The 22,373-nt window shown below is 39.3% G+C and overlaps 1 protein-coding gene across 8 annotated transcripts in view; it reads right to left on the reverse strand.

Annotated features, from left to right (window-relative positions):
• Positions 1–22,361, reverse strand: part of SMPX (small muscle protein X-linked) — a 42,801-nt gene extending 20,440 nt beyond the window's left edge. For 2 of the 8 annotated variants that reach the window (XM_050915260.1, XM_050915263.1), the window contains exons 1-4: positions 22,285–22,361; positions 18,674–18,733; positions 13,600–13,689; positions 9,490–9,643 (exon numbers count right to left, since the gene is read on the reverse strand). In XM_050915260.1, the coding sequence (XP_050771217.1) occupies positions 9,503–9,643; positions 13,600–13,689; positions 18,674–18,712 (270 nt within the window). In that variant the 5' untranslated portion in view covers positions 18,713–18,733; positions 22,285–22,361 and the 3' untranslated portion in view covers positions 9,490–9,502. Of the gene's footprint in view, positions 1–2,792; positions 3,648–9,095; positions 9,644–13,599; positions 13,690–18,673; positions 18,734–22,254 lie in introns of those variants that run through there. The other 6 variants (XM_050915259.1, XM_050915261.1, XM_050915255.1 and 3 more) reach the window with 6 other exon arrangements.
• Between the last annotated feature and the right edge of the window lie 12 nt (positions 22,362–22,373).

Below are 22,373 nucleotides of genomic sequence, written 5' to 3' on the forward strand. Positions count from 1 at the left end.
AAAAGGTCTGAGATCCTTAATTAAATGCTTAATTAAGGTCTGAGAGCCTTAATTAATTACAGCAGAGGACATACTCTATTCTGGTCTTTGACAATCTTTGGGAAGGATACTGCACTCAAGAACAGCATGATTTGCAAACACAGAAACAACTGGAGGTTTGCTTTTCCTTGTATTCTGCCTATTTCAGATCAAATATTTGTTTTCAAGTCTTCGGATTTGTATTTTCTTCCATTTCAGTACACACTTTGTGTTGGTTTCATCTTATACATAAAGGCAGCACCTTTCAAACCCTTGAAATAACACCGTCTAGTTATTGTCATCATCCTTCCCTCAGAACAGGAGCAGTTTGGCTTTGGGGGAAGCTTTTTGTTCTTTGATGTTTCCTCAGTAAAAGCAATTTTGCCAGTCCTGCTCTCTCCTTGTGCGCACCAGTATTGCTGCTACTACCACCGCTGTTAAAGTGCACTAACACAGCAGCGGACGTGGGCCGGTTAGCCTGCTTCTCCCGTCGTTCATAGGAAGCAGGGCAAATACGGCCGTCGCCCTCTTCTTCCCTAAGTGCATTCACGGCCGCAGCTATTGTTTGCTCCGAGATTACATTTCTGTACCGTGAAAGGCTCTGTAAGGCCGTGCAGGAGTAACAGCAATTTTAAGATGAGGTTCGCTCCAAGGCAACAAACAGGAACAAAGATGTGGGAGAGCTAAATGCTGAAGGACTCAATTTATTTTTTTATCAGTTGAATAACTGAATTATTAAATTAAAAGCAATATTACGGCTACTTTACCAAAGTGGGGGAGTAAGTTCTGAACACCAAGTCTGAGGGTTTTATTCTGCTTTTATTGAATCCATGTCTGTACATGGAGCTCAGCCATTTGCAGTCAGAAACATACAGCCATACTAATATAACCACTAAATGGAGAGAGAGAAAACCAGACTTTATACTTGTTCCCAAGTTCAAGTAAAGGTTAGTTCAGCTGAGTTTCCTTTCAACTAGCTACAACCTGCAGCAAATCAAATGCGAAAAATAAAGTATGACCAACACTGAGAGTAAAACCAATACATATTCCCATAGGAAATGCTTATTTATGCTGTGTACTTTGTTCTCTTAGTGCATGGAAATACAGTGTATTTGAGACTGCTGCTGCAAGTCAAAGGGGAATTAGGAGTTTAAAACGTCAGCAGATAGGGACAGCAAAAACCAATAACGTCTGCAGCATAGTATTTCCTCAGTAGTGTTGCCAACTGGGCAACAGATGTTGGGATCACTGTAACGGTGAGCTCTACCTATATATGATGTTCTACCTATATACAGTGAGTTCTACCGTTATACGATGTTATTTATTCTCAGAAGGAATTTCCAAACAAGTGTGAAGTAGAGGTAGCCCTGGCACTAAAAAGAGCTACATTTTTCAAAACAAGGCACACAAGGAGCAATTTGGTGGCTGAAGCAGGCATAATGCTAAGTACAGAGCAGGGCTCATGACACTTGTAGATGGCCTGCTCCCAGGCAGGGGTGACAAGGCTCATGCAATATCGAGCCATGTCTGCAAGATATGACAAAGTACAGTGATGCAGTAATTCATGTGGTTCTTGAGCACAAGGCTGTGAAAACATAAATAGGTAGTCTTTTATCAAATGAAACGAATAAAAACTATAAAACAAAATGATGAGGCACTAAATTTAGAAGAAAATTCGTTTGATTATCACTTCAGAGCTGTGATATTTCAGATTGTACTGTCAGCTTAATTGGCTACAATTTATGTAGATTTGATAAAACTATCATCTGAGCTGTTAATAACGTAGGAAGTTGTGCTTCATGTATTCAAAAGCAGTTAGCCTTTTTACTCTGATGTAGGCACTTGAAAACCTTTGTGCTGAGTACATTTTGAACTGTGTAAGGTTAGAGAGAATGCAATTGCTTATTATTTTGGGTTTCTGATGATGCCTGTCATTACAGTGTCTGAGTGCTCCAGGCATACCTAACACTGGCGGGACAGTTCCCAGGTACAGAGAAACAGCATCGCTCTCATCTCACTCATAACTCTTTAATAGTGGTCAGTATGATCTCTTTCCCGCTCTCCAAACAGTTTCTAATGCCCATGGTTCCCTGGTTACAACTAGTTCTGCATGGGTTTATATGCGTGTGCCTCAGCGTAAGCGTCATTTAAGTCCCAGGACCTTCTCTAAATATCAGGATCTGTTCACACAGCAAATAGCTGAAGTTTTAGGGATTCCTGACATCCTGTTCTGAGATTTCCAAGAGGAATATATTCCAGTGGTACTTCTTGTTTAATGCTGCAGTTCCTTCATTCTACCTCTTAATACATACAGCAGAGATAAGCAAGAAAAAGCCTGCTGACTGTGTCCCATCTTCACACTTCACCGATCCCTCCGTGCCTGGTATCTTCAGGAGGCCTCCTGCCTTTCTGAGCTTCATTTGAGGGATGTCATCCCAGAAATTGCATCTAACTCAGGGAATTGACTGAAAAGCTTAGTTCTTACAAAAATCTGTCATGAACAGCACTGATGGAAACATCGGGGTTTCTATATAAAAGAGTCTGACAATAAAAGTTCAGGACCAAGTAATCAACAGAGTGATCACAGGAAAGCAGTTATTAAATAGCAGTGGCTCATTTTTTTTTTAAAAAGGAGAATTTTCAGCTTTCAAACAAAATACTTGGAACTTTCTCCCAGAAACTGACAGTTGTCACTCGAGAATGGAGCAGAGATTTGTGGGAACACATTGCTAGCGTGGGAAGTATTTTGTTACTTTAAGGGCATTAATGTTTCAAAGCGAGAGGCTCAATGAATAAATTTCTTCTGTGTGTAGAGGCCTGTTCATCTCTACATGTCTGCAAACTCTCTTGAGTATGGTGAAGGTAGAGGAGTAAATAACATGCTCATGTTCTAAAAATTAGTAGAGAGTTCTCTGAGTTATTACTTTGTGCTTGTCTCTTCCAGTAATAAAAATGCTCTGCTTGAAGACACAGTTTGGAAATAAAAGACTTTTTTTTGCATATTTTATGTTTTGAAAAAATACGAGTATCCATTCTTGTAGTTTGCTTCGGAGCAAAATGTTTTCTGATTTTTCAGTGCTTGTTTTGAAGTTATTAGTCGGTTTTCAAAACCACAAAACACAATCTTTTCCTAACTAGTTTATGTAGAAGCATTTATTGTTCATAAGAATATGCCCTGTTCTTTACTCAGTAAAATCAACCTCCTAACACATACCTTCAAGCTTTCTTAGGCATCTAGAAAGCAGAGTCTCTCCAGTCTGCTTTCCTCCTCACTTCCACCATTCAACAAGAGAATGAGAAGGAAACCTATCCTCAACTTGCAAAGGCATGAGGAATGATGTGCTGGGGGCTTACCACAGCATTGCGTCAGTGGTAGAGACAAGACTCTTAGTTTGTGACGGACGGCTGCAGGCTATGTTAGAGACAATGAACTAAATTTTTACTTCTGAACACAGAAACTCTAGGAAACAAAACATGAATAACTTTTTTTGCTCGAGGAGATAACATGATTCCAAAGGTTCCTCTGATATTAAATTATGTCCTGGAGATTCCAGTTTTCTCTTTGAAAAGAAATTTCTAGCTCTTCTGTTTTAAAGTCTGAAAGCATGACATAAATAGACTCAAAAAACCTGGAAGGCAAACAAAAAGAACCTTAAACATGCTGTTAAAAAATCCTAAAATCCCTAAAATACCTAGTTTTTTAGGACAATTTTACAAACAGAAGTGACCTGACAAAATTGATGGCTGGCCATGAAATCCCCAAGTGCTGCTAATCTGGGAGTTCTGAACCAAAGACAGCAGGATGGTAGGAAACAAAGGGTAGAAAAACACAAGAAGTACTTTGAAATTAACACAGGCCAAACAGCGAGTGGGTTTGGGGATGGCCCATCACCGGGCACCACTGAAAAGAACTTGGCTTCAGGTACTTATATTCATTGATGAGATCCCCTCAAGCCTCCTCTGACTTTGGCAGAAGGGTCCCGCAGAAATTCTTGCAGCACATCCTCCTTCTTCACCCCATTGTTCCCACTCCAGCTAAGGAGATCTGAGCTCCTGACCTACCTTGGAATCCTCTGAATGCAAGGATTCCCTTCTCTCACACAAGGGCTGGCTACTTGGGCTTAATCAAATATGAACACATTTTCTTAAAACTGTGGGGCTGTTTCAAGAGCTCAAGCACTGTGTGTCAGAGCAGTGACACTGGGAGAGGTAGATGGCTACTGTTAACTGAGATGCAGCTTAAGAGCAGTATATAGCATGAAACTGTAAGGAAAATCCGCAGTACTCAGTGGACAAAGTTATAACGTGTATTTTTAGCCCAGGGTAACTGACATTTTTTGTAAATAATTAATAGCAACACCAAGGAATATCTTGTAAGTATGGATATAAGAGCTCTATTCCCTAAGGGACGACTTCTTTTTTTCCCCCTTCCCCTCTCTTTCTTCCACCAGTGATGCCAATCTCAGAGGCTGCTCTGCTGACAAGATTCCTCATTTTATGCAGGGCAGGATTCCCAATATCTTATAGAGGAGGTAATGCTGCAAGTAATGCAAAGGCTAGGCTGGCCTGGGAAGCTCTTGCTAGCTGTTTATTCTTCTGCCCTCAAAATACAACTCCTTTGCTTCTGTAACCTGACAACAGAACTACCTTCTGCAATTAAACCACCCTCCCCAGTAGAGTTGCAGGTAAAGACAACAGTTTATCTTCAAGTACCAGCTGCATGGTTTCTCACACCTTGAGAAACCCTCTCATCACCATTGTGATGGGGATCTTGACAAGCCCTTTCTCCAAACACGACCAGAACACAGCGCCAGAAGTGCTGCCCGTACGTCTGCGACAGACTTTTTTGTAACTTCAAGGCAGTAAATTTCCCTTTTTGCCTTTTGAGAAGTTCCTTCAGTAAGTATGAAAGCCTCCTTCAAGAGGAAAAGACTAGACCACTCTGGCTGAAGGTTTAGGTCCTTTAGAACCGAAGTCCAGCATTCAGACTCCATGGCCCTTCACGATGCATTGCAAAAAGTCTTGTTACACAAACCCCCACACTTCAGGACACAAAACGTGAAGAAGGGGTACAGAATGAAGAACGAAATGAGTTGCAGCAGTAACTGGCTGCAATTATATATATTCTCAGGTGAAATGCCAGTTTGTGCTCAGGCCCATTTTCAGGTACAATCACCATACTAGTTATCACATGAGATATCACAACAATCACCAATAAATCTCAGCCATAGCAGGCTCCATTTGTCACAAATTAAATGCTTCCTATCATTACTTATTCAGTAGGAAATATATTTAGCTGATTAGTGTGTACTATTTTGTTACTATTTTATTTTGCATATGTTTCACTCTTGTGCATGTAGAAATGTGCACGTGCAAAGTGAGTAGCAAAAAAAAAATTGTAGATGGAGAAAAGGAAAATTAATCACAACTCACGTTGTATATTAAAACTAGCTGCATCAAACACATCATCTACAGGTCTGTGGAAGAAAAAAATTCTTTATGACAAAGAAGAGTATGCTAATTAGTTAATTATAGATGACAGACCAGCAGCAGGGGATGACTACAGGAATATCTTAACTGATAAGAACTTTATGACCTTCAGTGTATCCAGCTTCATGACATCTCACTAATTATATCCCTCCCACAAACTGTTAGACTCACAACTATGATCTTAGCAAGTCTATTCATGTTTCCTAATTTGGTGAAAAAGCAAGACCAAAGATACTTAACAGAGGTTACTCTAAAGTGCAAATTATGTAGGAATGGGATGTAAATAATGAACCAACCTACTGTTTTGCAGGTTCCTTATTTTTGCTGATGGGTTTGAACTCTGTAAAACCGAGCAAGAAAACATGGATCAAAATTAAAGCAAAACTGGTCATGTTCACTTGCAATTTACTGAAACTGTCCGATGAAAAATGACAATACTAGGAAGAAGAGTTAGAAACAACCGTTGTAGTTGTAAAACCTTTGGTATTTTTGACATATTTATGCATATTTTTGATATTTTTATGATATGTTATAGGATCACAGCGTAATGGAAATTATCCAGAGAATTTTGAGTTATTCTACCAGTTTCAGTGGGTATTTCCTACAGAGTACCACAAGAAATATAAAAATACTATCAAAGGGAAATCCCTCAACAGTGAATATCTGAGAAGTTTATTGTACTGATGTGAGAGAGAATTCATTTCCAAACTGTGAAAACCAAAGAACACCCTTCTTTATCAGTACGCACTCTGCACAGGCATATTCTATTGACCAGTCAGTTTACCATTCTTTAGAAAGCATCACATCCAAAGGATGATCAGTAACCCCTTCTTGGAGATGAAGTAAAGTATCAGGCAGATGTGAGCGTGGATTTCTTGCAAATAAAGTTAATCTCCAATGGCGTGGCATGGCCAGTCATAAAACAATTCACTGACTATACCACATTTTATACAAGGCTGCAGGTCATGCCTAAAACAACTGAACTGATGAATGTCCTCTATAGGGGATAATCCTTAGATTCAGTACCATTCAAGGCTGCTGAATGTGGCAAGTGATTGATTTACATCTCAATTTTATGTAGAATTTATGCACATGCTTAGTTCTGCACTGCACCCAACCCCAAACTTCTAGTCTCCAGTGAGTACGGTGCCTGCAACTTTTCTAGAAACTAAGTTTTCAGATATGATCTGTGACTGTACTATCCAAAACCCAGAAATCTGTGTCACTGTCAGAACCTGATAACCAATACAACATCAAAAGAAGGATGGAGACAGAAATGACTTCATAATGACCTCACAGCTTTCAAGATGCCCTTTACTCTGCTGACCTTTCTGTAGAAATCTTTTCTTTAGAGTGAATCTCTGTGCACAACCTAAATGTTTCTGTCAGATTCTCAGTAAGCTAATTATTAAAAAACTGTTTTAAACATTGAAAATAGCAATCATCTGAGAATAAATATGGGGTTAAATTTATGTCTAAATATCTCTTACAGAGAAAAACCTCTTTAAAGCCTCACATTAAAAATTCATATTTCTCTGGGCACTGCTTTAGTGCGATGACTACAATGTTACATTTTACAAAATGTTAATTTTCCTTTTCCCAAGTTTTCTGAAGAGAAAGACTCTGTTATTTCTTTAAAATAACAGGAACATTATGACACAGCAGGGTAAAAGCAAGAAAAAAATAAACACTTTTTCCTTCTAAATGCCATATTTATGCTGTACATAAAAAATAAGTTAATGTTGCAGTGTGTATTGGGGCAATTCACTCAGATTATATGCCATTTCTTTCAAGATTCCTGGTCCATAGCACTTCTGCGTTCCCAGAACCCTTTGGCACTGCTTGCTGTTTTCTTTTGTTCTTCATTTACTTTTCTGTGCGGTAAATTCCAGATGATGTTCTTCTACCCAGCTTAGCTCCTCTGCCTCTCTTCATGATAAAAAGGACTTGTGTCAATAGGCACAATTGGCAATTCAGGTGACTACTATGTGACACAACTATCTTTTTCTTACTGTAGCCAGGGGTTTTTTGTATTGAAACTTCTCTGACATCTGAATTTTAATTGTAACTGCCTGATGCATCTTTACTGACCCAGGCTTTTCAAAGAAAATCAGAGGATAATTTCATGGACAGAAATGATCATTAATTTCTTTAAGGCTCAGAATGTAGAACAACAGAGGCTTATAGGCCTTGTTTGAAATCAGATGGAAATTATTCTGAAATCTGCATTGAGGTGCTGAATGTTTCCTTTTAAATAAAATAACGATAGAATGGTTTGGGTTAGAAGGGACCTTTAAAGGTCATCTAGTCCAACCCCCTGCAATGAGCACGGACATCTTCAACTAGATCAGGTTGCTCAGAGCCCCATCCAACCTGACCTTGAATGTTTCCAGGGATGGGGCATCTACCACCTCTCTGGGCAACCAGTTCCAGTGTGTCACCACCCTCATTGTAAAAAATTTCTTCCTTATATCTAGTCTAAATCTACCCTCTTTTAGTTTAAAACCATTACCCCTTGTCCTATCGCTACAGGACCTACTAAAAAGTCTGTCCCCATATTTCTTATAAGCCCCCTTTAAGTATTGAAAGACTGCAATAAGGTCTCCCTGGAGCCTTCTCTTCTCCAGGCTGAACAATCTCAACTCTCTCAGCCTTTCCTCATAGGGGAGGTGTTCCATCCCTCTGATCATTTTTGTGGCCCTCCTCTGGACCTGCTCCAACAGGTCCATGTTTTTCTTGTACTGAGGGCTCCAGAGCTGGATGCAGTAACTCCAGGTGGGGTCTCACCAGAGCGGAGTAGAGGGGCAGAATCACCTCCCTTGACCTGCTGCCCGTGCTTTGTTTGATGCAGCCCAGGATATGGTTGTCTTTCTGGGCTGCGAGTGCACATTGCCGGCTCATGTCCAGCTTTTCATCCACCAGTACCCCCAAGTCCTTCTCTGCAGGGCTGCTCTCAATCCCTTCATCCCCCAGCCTGTATTGATACCAGGGGGTTGCCCCAAACCAGGTGCAGGACCTTGTACTTGGCCTTGTTGAACCTCATGAGGTTCACATGGGCCCACTTCTTGAACTTGTTCAGGTCCCTCTGGATGGCATCCCGTCCCTCAGGCGTGTCAACCGCACCACTCAGCTTGGTGTCACCTGCAAACTTGCTGAGGGTGCACTTGATCCCACTGCCTATGTCATTGATGAAGATATTAAACAGTACCGATCCCAATACAGACCCCTGAGGGACACTACTTGTCACCGATCTCCATCCGGACATTGAGCAAAATAAGATGAAGTATGAGCTGTGGTGCTAGTCATAAACCTGTGGCTCAACCCATAGGTGTCTGGTGCTGTCTGCAGTGCCTGAGGGTCCCTGCCTGGTCTCCAGCTGCCACTCCAGAGGAGCACAGATCTCCCCAAGGTCCGATATCATATTTCTGAGCCCCGCATAGATATATAGCAAGTCCTTGGATGCCACAAGTGGCATTGAGTACGTTTGTGTGATCAAATACATGGAGCCATTAGCATGTCAGTTTTGAATTACAGAAATAAAATAATATCAAATATCTAATGTTCCAAATACTGACCTACTTGTCCATCACTGCAATAAATTTATTTGCATAGTAAAACATTTATTTGTATTTAGATGTACAAATACAAGTCCTATATTCTGTAAAACTGGAACTTGTGCTTGCGAAGCAAGAAGCTGGCATTTTTAAGCTGGCTTCAATATTCCTAATAGCTGAATGCACTTTTTGTTAGGCCGGTTGATGGGTGCCATATATCGTTGGAAATAGTCTCCTATATGCTCCATGTTTGAAATAACAGAGAATTCCAAGGGTTATGACCTTTTCTTCTTATATTCCGTCTTTGAAATATGGAGTGTGATTCCAGGTCCTTTGAAGTAATTGGAAAGCCATCTTTTGACACAAAGAGGTTTCTGGATCAGCCTGCTTCTCCTAGAGCCATGCAAAGAACCTCTCTTTTACTCACCTGCTTGTTCCAGCTACTGTTCAGCTTTGGGGACAAATTTCAGCTCACTCTTTATGTTCTGAATCTCTGACAAGTTGACAGCAGGACCTGGAAGTTTCTTAGCTCCTGGGAGATGTTTCTTGTCTTTCTCCTCCTCTGTCGAAGCAGGAACACTCTGTACAAAAAGGATACCAGTGACTTTACTGCCGCAACAGCAATCTCTACAGCATGAGCATAGCTCAGTTATTTGAGAAATAGGAAAGGATGTTTTTATACTAAATGCAATCCCAATGGAAATTGGGGGGAGGGAGGGCAGGAGGGCAGGAAGAGATAGGTTATTTTGTTGGTTGTTGTCTAAAATGTCTAAAAACATTCTGAAAAAAATTAGAAGGTGCTCAGTGCAGAGGAATGTGGATCTTTTGGTAAATGAGTAAGAATTTACAGTGTCAGACCATTAGCGGAAAATTAACTGAGTGGAGCATTAAAGGCAACTCCCAGGTCCTTCATGTCTTAGGGAAAAAAAGCAGAAGAACCATTTTTATCATCTAATTTCTTTCAGAGACTCATAGTTGCCAGCCGGTTGGGGAGGAAAACCATCATGCACTTCTGCAGCTCTGGAGAAGAGCTACAATAGTAGGTTATGGACCCAAAAAGCTCCATCCAAGCTCAGCTTAAGTTGATGTTTAATTTTTCTTAACCTCAGTTGCAAGACCAGAAGGGATTTTGTCATTTTATGTTTGAATTAGGGTAGTGCCTGATAGCTATTTTGCTGACACTGCAAAAATTCAGGCTAAATAACAGCACTTACACAATAGGGAGCATCTCAGTTAATTTCCCGATAGACCACAGTATTTCAGCCCTTGGTACTTCCTCAGCTGTACTATCGCTCCTAGGTGAGGTAGAGCATGTATTTTAGACAATTTCTATTCTAGACTGAGCAATGTTTTGAAGGAGTAGTTTTCCAGTAGGGAGTTTAAGGTTCTTCCAGCCTGTTCTGTATTTTATAAAGCTAGCACACAGGGGGAATGATGTAGATTTAAAGATGAATTAATATTTTACTGCAGAAAATTTCACAATGAAATTATTTTCTCTTTTTTGATTACTCTCTGAATGTCCTCTTGGGATGGGCTTTTTGGAGTTAATTCAGTATTTAGATTTATTAGCCACCCTTTTTGGAAAGGTGTATTGACTGTGAACAGTCAATTCTTAATATTTGACTTCATTTTTAAAATTCCAAAGTTATCTGTCAAATATTATTGGCCAGTAAACTCCTCTTTTTTCTGTTGACTAATAGACTACATGCTAATCAGGAAGCAGACTTTTTGCAATATCAAGTAGCAAATAAAAAAGGAATTTTAGAAAACTGAAATTTTCTTCCTATATTTGACCTTTAAGAACTTTCTAGAGATCACCATACATAAGAAAACTGAAGCAACAATTATATTGCTTGGCTTAGTAAACTTGTATTATCTTTTCTCACTTTTTAGCTAATACACTATTAGTTAATACAAGATAATACTATTTAATAACATTATACTATGGTTTCTGTTTGATCATTTAAAATCCCAGCCAGTAATCCAGCCCCAGCTACTATATATACTGTCTAATATCTAGCTTAATGATCTAACATCCTGAAACAGTAGCAAAGCACAGCAGGAGAATAAGTAAATTGATACAGAAGGTGTTTGGAGCGATGCACAAAATTGTATCAGTAGTCAAAGATGCCATGAGCTTGTATTGTTTCCTTTGACAGTTTTCTTGCACAGCTAGCTCATCTGAATAATCGGGAAAAACCACCATTCCCTCAACCCCTTAGTTCTTACTAGTACATGGCAGATACTATGTTAGAAATATCATTTTAAGTCATCTACAATACCATTCCTCTCATAGTAAAAACGGTGCAAACTTGGACCATGTTTTGGAGACTTTGCGCTCCATAAATTGATGTTAACTTTCCCTTCTAATCTCAGGTGTGTGCTATTTATGACTGCACCCCTCCCTATATCACCCACTCCGTGTGCAATGCACAGCTGAGATGAGACCTCGGCCTTCAGTTTTACTGAAGGAAGTCTGAAGAGTGACTTAGATATACGACAAGAGTTAACAAATACATGCACGGAAATGCACTTCTGACTGAAGAAGAGTTATTTTCTGAAATTCCCACCCCCCATTTCTTTTCATGTTAACATGTCTGCTCTGTTGACCTTCAAAAATACGCGTTCCCATCTGACTCCACCATCCCTTTGAGTAAGACCCATATTTCCTTCATCTCCTTTGCCAAGGTTTTAAAATATAGTGAAAAATGCTAAGCACTGTTAGCAAAAGTTGTATTTGTCTAAAGCTGCTCTGAAGAATCACGAGCTGTATTGCAAAACTTAACGAGATGAGAAGACTGAAAAGACCAGTCCACTGGTAGCATTTTATTCTATTCCTATTACAAGATCTGTTTCTGTAGTCTTTACTCCCATTGGTTTGGTTACATATTGGCTATAAAACCAGGGCCAAGAACTTTCATTCCATAATGTCTGTCTCATATATAGTATTCAAGTAGCTGAGAAGCAAAGCAATATTCAATTACCCAACCAAATCTAATCATCAGCACTAGTCATTTATTTTATTTCTCAAACACTACCAGAATTCACACATGCTATATTAGTTTCTGCTTAATAATATGCATTCCTTCACCAGTTGAATTGCTGCAGAGAGAATATGCTTTGATTTCTTTTCAGGGGAGAAAGCCACAATATGTGTTCAAGGTCACTTCGTATGTTTAATTTTGTTTTTTTAAAATCTTCTTAAGAAGAATTAAGTCAGCCTGGGTTTGATTTCTTCAGGAAATTTCACTGTAAACAGAGCACTGTTTATATCAAATATGTCGAAATTCAGACAAAAAATTTGTCCGATTTAGACAGAACAGGAAGAATTAGCTCTTACGTAACTAAACCTGACCATTTTAAGTGCCTGTACCAGGTCAGAAGGAGCTGATGATTTGTCCAAAACTAATCTGGCTGCTTCTTGTTTGGGGCTGAATCACCAGCAGTGCCACTGCATGCCTGGAGAGAAGTGGCTATCCGCTCCCTCCTGATCATCACGGCCCTGCTCTGCGTGAGGGCCAGACTCTCTCCAGCCACGACAGCTTTGCTTCGCCCGCACGGCAGCAAGTCCACCCGGCCGAGTCCTGCCAGAGGCAGCCCGGCTGTATGGGGTCGATTGGAGCCCTTCCTGCCCTTGGCTCTGAGGAGCATCGGCAGCTCTGGCCCAGCAGGACCAGTTCTTGGCTGGGGATTATAAATCCAAAGTAAGCCAACTGGCCAGGAAGCCATAAGCACCCATCTTTACTTGAGTTTTTTTCTTGTTTGGAGGATCTACCACTACCTTTTCCTCCACCGTTGGTTTTAGTTCTTATTTATTATAAAAGGTCATGATAAATAAGATGCTTTAATATTATCCAGAAGTACGATATCTGTGTTTAATTATAACTTTTGTGATCAATGTTTGTTAACGTATAAATTGGATTTTGTATTCAAAACTCAGGGTTAAATACTTCCTGTAAAATATAAGCATGAAAACACAGATTTCAATCTAAAATGGAGTATTTTCACCCCTATGCAGGTAAATGGGTTCACAATTTCTGTTTTTAATTTGCAAGTGTCTTCACATTCAATTTCTCCTTGTTGATAAATATTCCAAAAAGTGTCAGGTTTGAAAACCTGTTCCAATATTGTTAAGCTGTAACGATAAATCACACCATGGGGCAGCAGGTAGTACCATATTCTTCCAAAGCCTTGCTATAACTTTTCCTGCTGTATCCCATCAACTCCCATCTAGATAAATACTGCTGGTGAAATCCTGGCTCTCTTTCCTGACAGCAGATATCATCCTGCTGCTGAAGCAAAGCTATGCACCTTTGAAACAGTTTAAATTCTACAGGTGCCTTGGCATCAAAACCAGAACTATGTATATATGAAGTGTTTAGTAGATGGCCATTTATTTCCATGAATGATCCGTGCATGTTCAGCTCTGGTACCTAAGATTGGTATGCAGTGCTATAAGATTGATTAAAAGGCTTTCTTCCATCAATGGCAGGGATTCTCCCAGGAAAAAAAAATCAAAACCCCCTTTTTTTCTTACCTCCTCCACTTCTTCAGGTGTAAGTTCTTTTCTTTTATGAGGGTGGCCTGCACCAGGTCGAAATGCTCCCATTGGGATGTTAATATTAGCCTGTGAGAAGGAAATTATGATGCATATAATAGTGACTGATAAATAAACATACAGTTGGTAAATGGCAAAACTCAAAAGGGGTGGGACAAGCATATAGACATTATCGTGGTTTCCAAGCACTTACGCCTTCAATGTATGCATCATCACACCGCTCCCGTGGGAAAGAGAAGTGCTTTCATCTCCATTTTAAAGATGGAAAGTGAAAAAACAAAGATACCTAGAAAGCTTTTGAAGTTCTGCCTTTTAGTCTAATGCTCCCTGATTTCATTGGACTTTAAACAAATGAGTACTAGACACCAAAGTATCTTTAGGCACCTGGGTCTGCTTCAATTTGGTCAAGGTCAAACAGAAAGTGAGTGCCAGAATCAGCATTTAAGTGTAAAAGTCACCCAAATCCTACAATAACACCCAAACCACTGGACCACTCTCCTCCCCCAGTGACACCAGTTCTCACCTCATTTAATCACATCTAGTTAGGAAGGAAAGCCCACCCTGAGCCAACTTAAGCCACGAGTGTTTAAAATGTGATTTTACCGACAAAATTTACCCACAGATGCTACAAACTGCAAATGTAATGCCTTAGTCCTAGAAATACGCCTCTCACTTGCAAAGAGAATCTGTGGGAAAAGGCAGGAAGGCTTTTCGACCCTCCAGCCCCTGCTGGGTTTTGCCCAGCCACCCCAGCCCCGTCTGCAGCGGGGGCTCACGGGTCGGAGCAGGCTGAGCCGGCTCCAATGCCAGACAGACTGCTAGCCCCCGGCTTTAGCAAACTCCCTCCAGAATGATATCCGCACGACTGCATCAATCTGATTTTTTTATCTGTGGCAGAAAGCCAGTAGCCATAACATAAATGGGGCTGATAATAGATACCTTAAAAGCAAAGATTTTTGAGAAAAGAATGGCAGAAAACATTGCTTAGGAAAGAGCAGCTAAAATGTATCTACTTCCTGATGTGACCCAGCCTGGATTATTTTAAAAGTCTAATGGTGTGATCAACTAAATGCACAATTTATACCTATTCTTATCTCATGATCTCAGTAGAGAAGCTGCTGCTAGGAAATGTCATCAAAATATCATGACTCCCACTGGTAAAACCAGGGGGTGAATCGGTTATGTTATGGAGCGGAAGCGGAGAACCTTCCAACAGTGAGCTGTGTTATTGTAGTTTACCATCTGACTGATTTGCATTAAATGAAGATGAATAGTCCCATCCTTCTGCTCAAATCGTGGTCTTGCAGATCATGCCCCAGGTTGGGCAACCACAGGAAAACAGCCCACTGTTTTCAGTAACAACAACTGTTCTGGCAGCTGTAATCAAACGTTGAGCAAATTAAGAATCCATCTGCCAGGAAATAAGCACCTTTCCCTGTATTCTATTTATCTGTTTCCCATTATTTTATTTATGCAAGGTGATGCTGCCATTTCAGTGGGGCTGGTAAATGTCTGTAGGGCCATGTAGTTTATAGACAACTGGGTATTCATTTCATAAAGCTTTTTCCCTTAGCATTAGTTTAGATATTGTGAAACCTTTCATCTGCACTTCCTAAGTTCCCAGGAGACAGTGCATTTTCAGCCTCACAGTACTTAACCCATTATTTCATTTATGGGTGGAAAAAAACAGCTTTGCTATTTTTAATTTTAAGCATCTCCCCCGCCAGGCTCTGGTACCTCCAGGCAGCTTCTTTTTTTGCAATATGAAACTTCTCTGCACTTTACAGCTAGCGTGGTCATACAAGTTTGCAGAGTTGAAACATTAAGAGTTACCTCTCCTCTTGGTGCTCGTTTTGAACTTCCCCTTGGAGTCAGTAAAAGCAGAAGCCAGCCTCCTGCGGCTACCCAGGACAGACCACAGCACGGTAATTCTGATACCCAGCCCTTCCATTTCCTACTGTGATTGACGGACCGACTGTGACTAAAAATGGTTCAGGAAACAAAAATGAACCACTAAGTGCCAGACTGCTAATTAAATTAAATAAACCACTCTTTGGTCTGTTTCAGCATTTTCAGTAATCTGTGTCACACAAAAGCGGTTTGAACTATTTTATCTGCATTAAGTGCATTCATGTCAGAGTTTGGACAAGACGTATGCAGACATGAAATACTAACTTGGTAAAACAAGCAGCCTTTAAGACATAGTTTACCACTGTCTGGATTTGATAACACATACTATAAATTAAAATATTTCTAGTGTGAAGTGAAAGTATGACTGATTTCTGAGCAGTTCCTGACCAGAGGTACCAGAGCCCTGAGCTATAAATCTCCCTCTTAATCCAATGCTGGTCCCCTCCTGTGGATGAGCAGCTGTATAATAGGTGAACAGTGGACCATAATCTGTACACCAGTGTAGCTCTGCAAGGACTGTGTTGTGCTGCGATCAGCAAAAGTTTGCAATTTTGTTTTTAAAATATGTTTCAAGGCTCTTGTCACCTGTCTGCTGGGACAGAGATACGAGCCTCAGTGATCTCTTCCTCGTCTGCTCCCCATCCAGTAAAATGCTAAACAGGAAATTTTTTGGTCTTAACTCCTGAAATCCTAAATTATAATTGCTTTAGACAGACTTTCTAGGTGTGATTATTATTTTTAATCATACTAATTATTAAAACTATTGGGTTTGCATCTTCCTTTGTTTTTGGAAAGTGCCTACCGTATTTTGGATGTCATTGCAGTTTTCATGAGTAGGTATGCATACTGATGTACTCTACTAAGGTCTCCCTGAACAGACTGAAGGAAAAATATCTGTAAGCATGACATACAACATATATTGCTGGTTTGACTCAATTAAACTGGTATTTAGAGATTTGTTTGTGTTCTTCTTTCTGTTTAATAGAGACAGGGTATCCAGATTAGGATACTACTTATACAGCCATGCTTGGCTTGAGGACTGTTATGGATAAATTCTTCATGGCATCACAGCCATTCCTAGCTGTCCAGAAGGATGAGTGAATAAGCTGGAAAGCCACTTCAGTATAAACATATTCAATTTAAAAAAATAATAAAGGAACTACAGAGAAAACTGAATGTAATTCGGAAAAAAAATAGGAAACCCCTCACCCTTACCCCTGGGGAAAGCCAAGAGTGGTGTTTGTAGGTAGAATAATTTTCAGCCAGAGCTGTACACAGCCTTTTAGACAGTGAGAGGGGGAGGCCAGCAATGAATGTTACTAGGAATTAACCGTACTTTGGTCCTCTGTCACCCTGAACTACTCTTGGGAACCAGTTGATACCTTTAACTCTCCCACATCTGTATTTAGTGGCTGTTGGCAAGTGAAGATTTTAGCATACATCTCGTACGGTCAGAAAGAAGCCGCTTCTGACACAGAGTACCATGGAATACTTCAATTAGTAAAGTGTCATTTCCATCGCTGCAGCATGATGTATATTCTCCAGGGGATGTCGGTCCTACTATAATAGCACATAATAGCCAAGGATCATAATATATGAATCACAATGTATAAAAGTAATGTGACATTCATTTTGAGTCATGGTTTTTAGAGCGCTCAAAGTGTAACAGACATCAATTCAAGTGCAAGTCTCCCTGCTGGAGCAACCTTTGACACAATGTTTAATAGATTTATTTCAAAGTTTGTGCTGTAATATTTCTCATGATTCAAATTACCTTTGCAAAAATTAAAGTTTCATAAAATCTTAAACTTAGTGCTTAAACTTATTGCACTTTTTAAATGGACAAACTAAAAGCATTTTTTTACATTTAGAAGTTGGAAAGTCATCATAAAAATAAAAAGTAGTCTATAACTACTTCTTTACTTTAAGGACAAAAGTAAACCAAATTCATTCCTTAAAAATATTTGTATGTGCCTATGGAGTTTAAATGTAAAATGTAAATACTTTTGAACTATAGATTATCTACATTTTTTCATTAATCATACAAACATTTCCATAGTCACTGTAAAAGAGGGATGAAAATTTGAACTGAGTGCAATCAATGGCAAACTGCTGCTAATTTCAACTGAATTTGAGTACAGTAGTTTGCATGCCTGTTCCAGTAGAGTTGATGATGATAAAGAGAATTAGCATTTTTACACTGCCTTGCAACTTCAGTATGCTGTCTAGCCACTGGGTAATTAATCTTCTTGATACTCCAATACATTGAGTTAGTATTATCTTGAGGAAACAGAGGACAGATCAGACTTCAGAAATGCTATTTTGTGTTTCTTACAGAATTTCAAGGGAACCTGAACTCGTGGTAAAATTTCTTGCAAGTGCATTTTACAAAATACATGAAAATTCTGTAAAATTCTGCAGTGCGGGAGGTATTTTGGCCTTTTGACAAGAATCAATGATAGTATGAGCTAAATACATTCTTCATGATGCTGCTTCATGAGGATGTTGGGATAATTCTCCAGCTGTTTCTTTTACAAGTGTGTAACAACCAACTTCATCCTTTTGAGTATACACCATTTGAGGAGGTATATGTGACATACAAGAATTTTTTAAATGAAAACATCAACATTTCTCTCATTTTACTTTGGCTTTTAAATAAAATGCTGCTTAAACAAATGTTGGAAGTTGTGGATTTTTTTCCTAAAGGAATGCAGACATGAAAAACTTCAATAACTATGCCATCTTTTTAGCCTATAATTCTTCCAGCATTATATTAACTCTGTGGAAAATCTAATAGTTGCAAGAATTAGTTTTACTCATAATGCTGATCAGTTATGCAGATGTATCACTGTGTTCTGCTTAGCTGATCCACCAACAGACATAACCTAACACTGGAAAGACCATGCAAGCAAGGGATCAACCAACCTATATCTGATCTAGTTTTTCATCAGCTCAGATCATAAGATGCTCTTCAGGTCAAACTTTTTCAGTGCTTTCATATCTACCACGCTTTTCACTTTAAAAGAATAATCCCCAGTTAGCACTTCTGCAGTGTTTTGTATGAGCAAAATGCAGTTTGCCAAGCAGTGGAGGTTGAGATTTATTATTTTATTATATTAGAAACATAAATACTGTCTCTTACCTGAATGGCTTTGACATGTGACGCTGGCTGTTTTGACATTTTTAAGACAGACGCTTGTCCCTGCAAGCAAAATTGGAAAGTGTTACAGGCTCTGACATTCTGATAGCTAAGGGAGATAAGCTAGAACTTAACCCATGCTGCCTGTTGACAGGCATCCATTTCATCTGCCCAGCTCCTGTTTCCATCTCAGTTTCAGAGTTGCTTAGTTATTCCTTCTGAATATCAGAAGGAGACAGAACACCTGAGCTTCTCCAATTAATTTTTCATAGCCACAAATGGAGCTATCTCTTTCACATTAAAAACAATAATGAGTAGAGATAAGGAATCTCTCAAACCTTAACGACATTGTAAAATGAGTAAGAATTAAGGCAAGCATTTGAGGATAGAAAATGTATGATTATCTCTGTCACAGTATGTAAGTGGGATTTATTAGAACTCTCAGTTTAATCTTTCTTTCAAATAAAGCATAACTTGCTGCAAAACATTGATAAATGCAGACATAAACATTTTCTGACTCACAAATCCTTGCAAATCTTTAATGAATATGGACTGAAAATGATCAAGATGGTCAAACTGTAAAGTTCTCTTTGACAATTGCTAGGGCACAAAGTAGCCTTTCTTCAAAGTTGTAGATCATATAGATTCATCAATTCTCTTTAGCAATAAGATAAAAAAGAACAGAGTTTTCCATATAATTTTATGCAGGTGGAGAAATATGGACTGATACACTGTTAATATACAATAACAAAGGGAAATACACCAAAGTCAAAAGATCCTGTAAAGGTTAAGGGAAAAAAAAAAGGCAAGAAATTTTATTATCAAGTTAATTGAAACATTGTCTCGGCCTTTTATTCTTTCACTGAGAATTAAGATTTTAACTGGATAGACCTTCATCAAAGTCTGGTTATTTAACAATTATAATACAAAATAAGATAGTAATACTAAAAGCTGAGAAATGAGTTAACCAGAGAGCTCACTGATCACAACCAAACTACAGCATATTTTTGCTACTATATTTAACCTGAGATGAGAAGGAAAATATTGAGAAAAGTAATAAATGACGTAGGAGAGAATAGTAGAAATATACTGAGAAAACAAAAGTGGGTAAAAGGCTTTGGTACTCCAAAGAGTGTAGTGGAGGTGGTACCAAAGAAAAGTATAGATGAGTTGTAGGTTGGCTTCAGCCTGGAATATCAGCCTGAAATTGTATCACTGGCGCTGCATGGAAGACTTGCTCTTGCATATTCTCACATCGGATTTAAATCTGTGTACAATACTGAGCAGAACTTAAAGTAAAAATGACCTGCCATTAGAGGTCTCCCTCTGACCGCACTCTCGGCTGTAAAGAGTGCTGTCCAAACCAGCACAGCGTTAAGTCAGAGGACGTCATCTTCATAGGTTGCTTCATGTTTAAATTGCTTCCACTAAATTAATAAATCAGAAAAAAATCCCGCCGTGCAAAATAAAACCAGCATGCTTCCAGTGAGTTTTATATTGTGGTTTTACATTTACATTTACAATCTTAAAATCAGAGGTAGTTTTAAAAACTTCAGAATTCACTTTGGGGGATGAAATCTCGGCCACTGAAGTTCATGACAAAATTAACACAGATTTCAAAAAGCCAAAAGGATTTACTGCACTCTCTCTCTTTCCCTTTTGAAAATCTTTACTATGCATAGAAATATCTGTGCTGTTAACCAGTGGCTGTATTCCAAAGATAAATACAAAACAATCCCCCAGTTTATTGGAAAGATAGGACTCATAATACAGAAAAGTTTAATTAATTTTTCTTACCAACTTCTCCTCTTTCTAGTCAGAATGAAAAATGGAAACAAAAGCACAGGAAATTAACATAAAACATTTTTAAACACCGTGGATCTACCTTCTAAATTGTCACAAAGAAATTCATGCTAAGATGTACTTCTCCACCTTGTGTGCCTGTGCATCGCAAAAACACTGATACACAGGTCTTGGGCCACCTAGAGCTAAACGGGCAAGGATTTACATTGAATCTCAACTTTAAAGCAAGCACAGCGATAGTGCTCCTCAGTGAGGTGCTCTGGGTTCACAAGAAGTCTGCGTTCGAAATGATTGCAATCAGACACCGGTTCCTAAAGACGGATGCATGATACAATTGTGTAGGACTGCTTTTGGAGGAGGTGATTTTCCTACCAGTTCGTGCTGTCCTCATTACCGCTAGAGAAATCAGGACAACAGTATGCTACTGAGTAAAAATAGACAATCTTCTCTGGCTCTCTCCCCTTCCCTCCCTTCCCTGAGTTTCCCTCCAGAGCAATACTGACCATCAACCACAGGAAAATAATCCTTAGATTACAGATGCATCTATTACTGAAGTGATTAGTTCATTTTTATAAATTCCTTTGTTCTTTTGCCATGCATCTCAGAGAGTCAAGAGTGCTGCACTGATTGTATTAAGTTATATCTGGCATTCCAATCAGCTCTGCAAACTTGAAAAAATCACTCTTCACCCTCATTTCCACAGCAGTATTTCACATGTACGCAGCCAGAGAAACGCAGACACATGCAGCCTGTATTCCCCAGTGTCTTTTTGGCCTCCCTACACCTCACCTTTTACCTTTTATGGGCTGCATGCTGAGCCAAACTTAGAAAGCAACAGCAATGTTAGTTCACTTTGGAGCTGTTTTATGCCAGACTTCCCTTGCAAATTCCCTTGCTTTGCAGTGAAAGTACTCATGAACAGGACTACTTGTGAAATACGGGACTACTACAGTGAAATAAATCAGTGTTTTGAAAAGAAACTTTGTAAAACAAAGGACCTATCTTCTAACCCTCTGCTAAAAATAATTTCTGGCAGGGCTGCAGCAAGATATTCAATTTGCTTTAAATACGATGAGATATCATAATGCCATCTTTTGTAATCCACACAAGAGATGCACAGTAGCACACAGACAACAGAAAGAGCCCTCCCCCCGCCCCAGCTGGAAGCGGTCCTTTCCCCCCGCCGCACTCACGGCATCAAGCACAACGGGTATTTTGGACACAGAACTGCAGTGTATTATCTTATTAAAAGGCTTTGACAGGAACTACACTACTGTGAGACCCAGCTAGTACAAAGAAAGAAGAGAAACCCCTACTTTGCAGCTTCCAGCCTGTTACACAAAAACTTACTCCATGGTCTAGGCAAATGCGATCACATTTTCTGTAATGCAGTTGTCTCCGCTACAGTTACCTGTTAAGCTTACAGCGAAAGAACACTTCTCTTACCATCAAAACCCCCATGTAATATTTCAATAGCTACAACAAACATATAGAAAACAATAAGCATGTATCTATGTACTACAGTATTCAAGCTAATACACAGTTATGTTTCTTATGAGTCACAAGGTATTTTGTGACTTTCTGTTTTAAATCTTTAAAGATCCCCACAGACTATGAAGCAATAACTATAACAATCTGCTCTGAATATGCTGATACGCTGCACAAGACATTAAAATAACCAGAAACCCACACCTATTGTAGTCACCTCGCAGCAGTTATTAAAGAGTTTTCATAAGGGTCTTTTTCAAGTTTTTAATTGACCCCCTTCAAGATTAGCTTACTTATTTACTTATATAAGAAAAGCTCCAAACCGTCAAGTGAGTATGTGCACCTCCTTTCGATGCTGAAAGAGGTACCTTCTTCTACCAGCTGAGGTATTGACTGTGATCCTTTTAATGTG

This window comes from Gymnogyps californianus, chromosome 1 (genome assembly GCF_018139145.2).
Source record: "Gymnogyps californianus isolate 813 chromosome 1, ASM1813914v2, whole genome shotgun sequence".
In the NCBI taxonomy this organism is placed as follows: domain Eukaryota; kingdom Metazoa; phylum Chordata; class Aves; order Accipitriformes; family Cathartidae; genus Gymnogyps; species Gymnogyps californianus.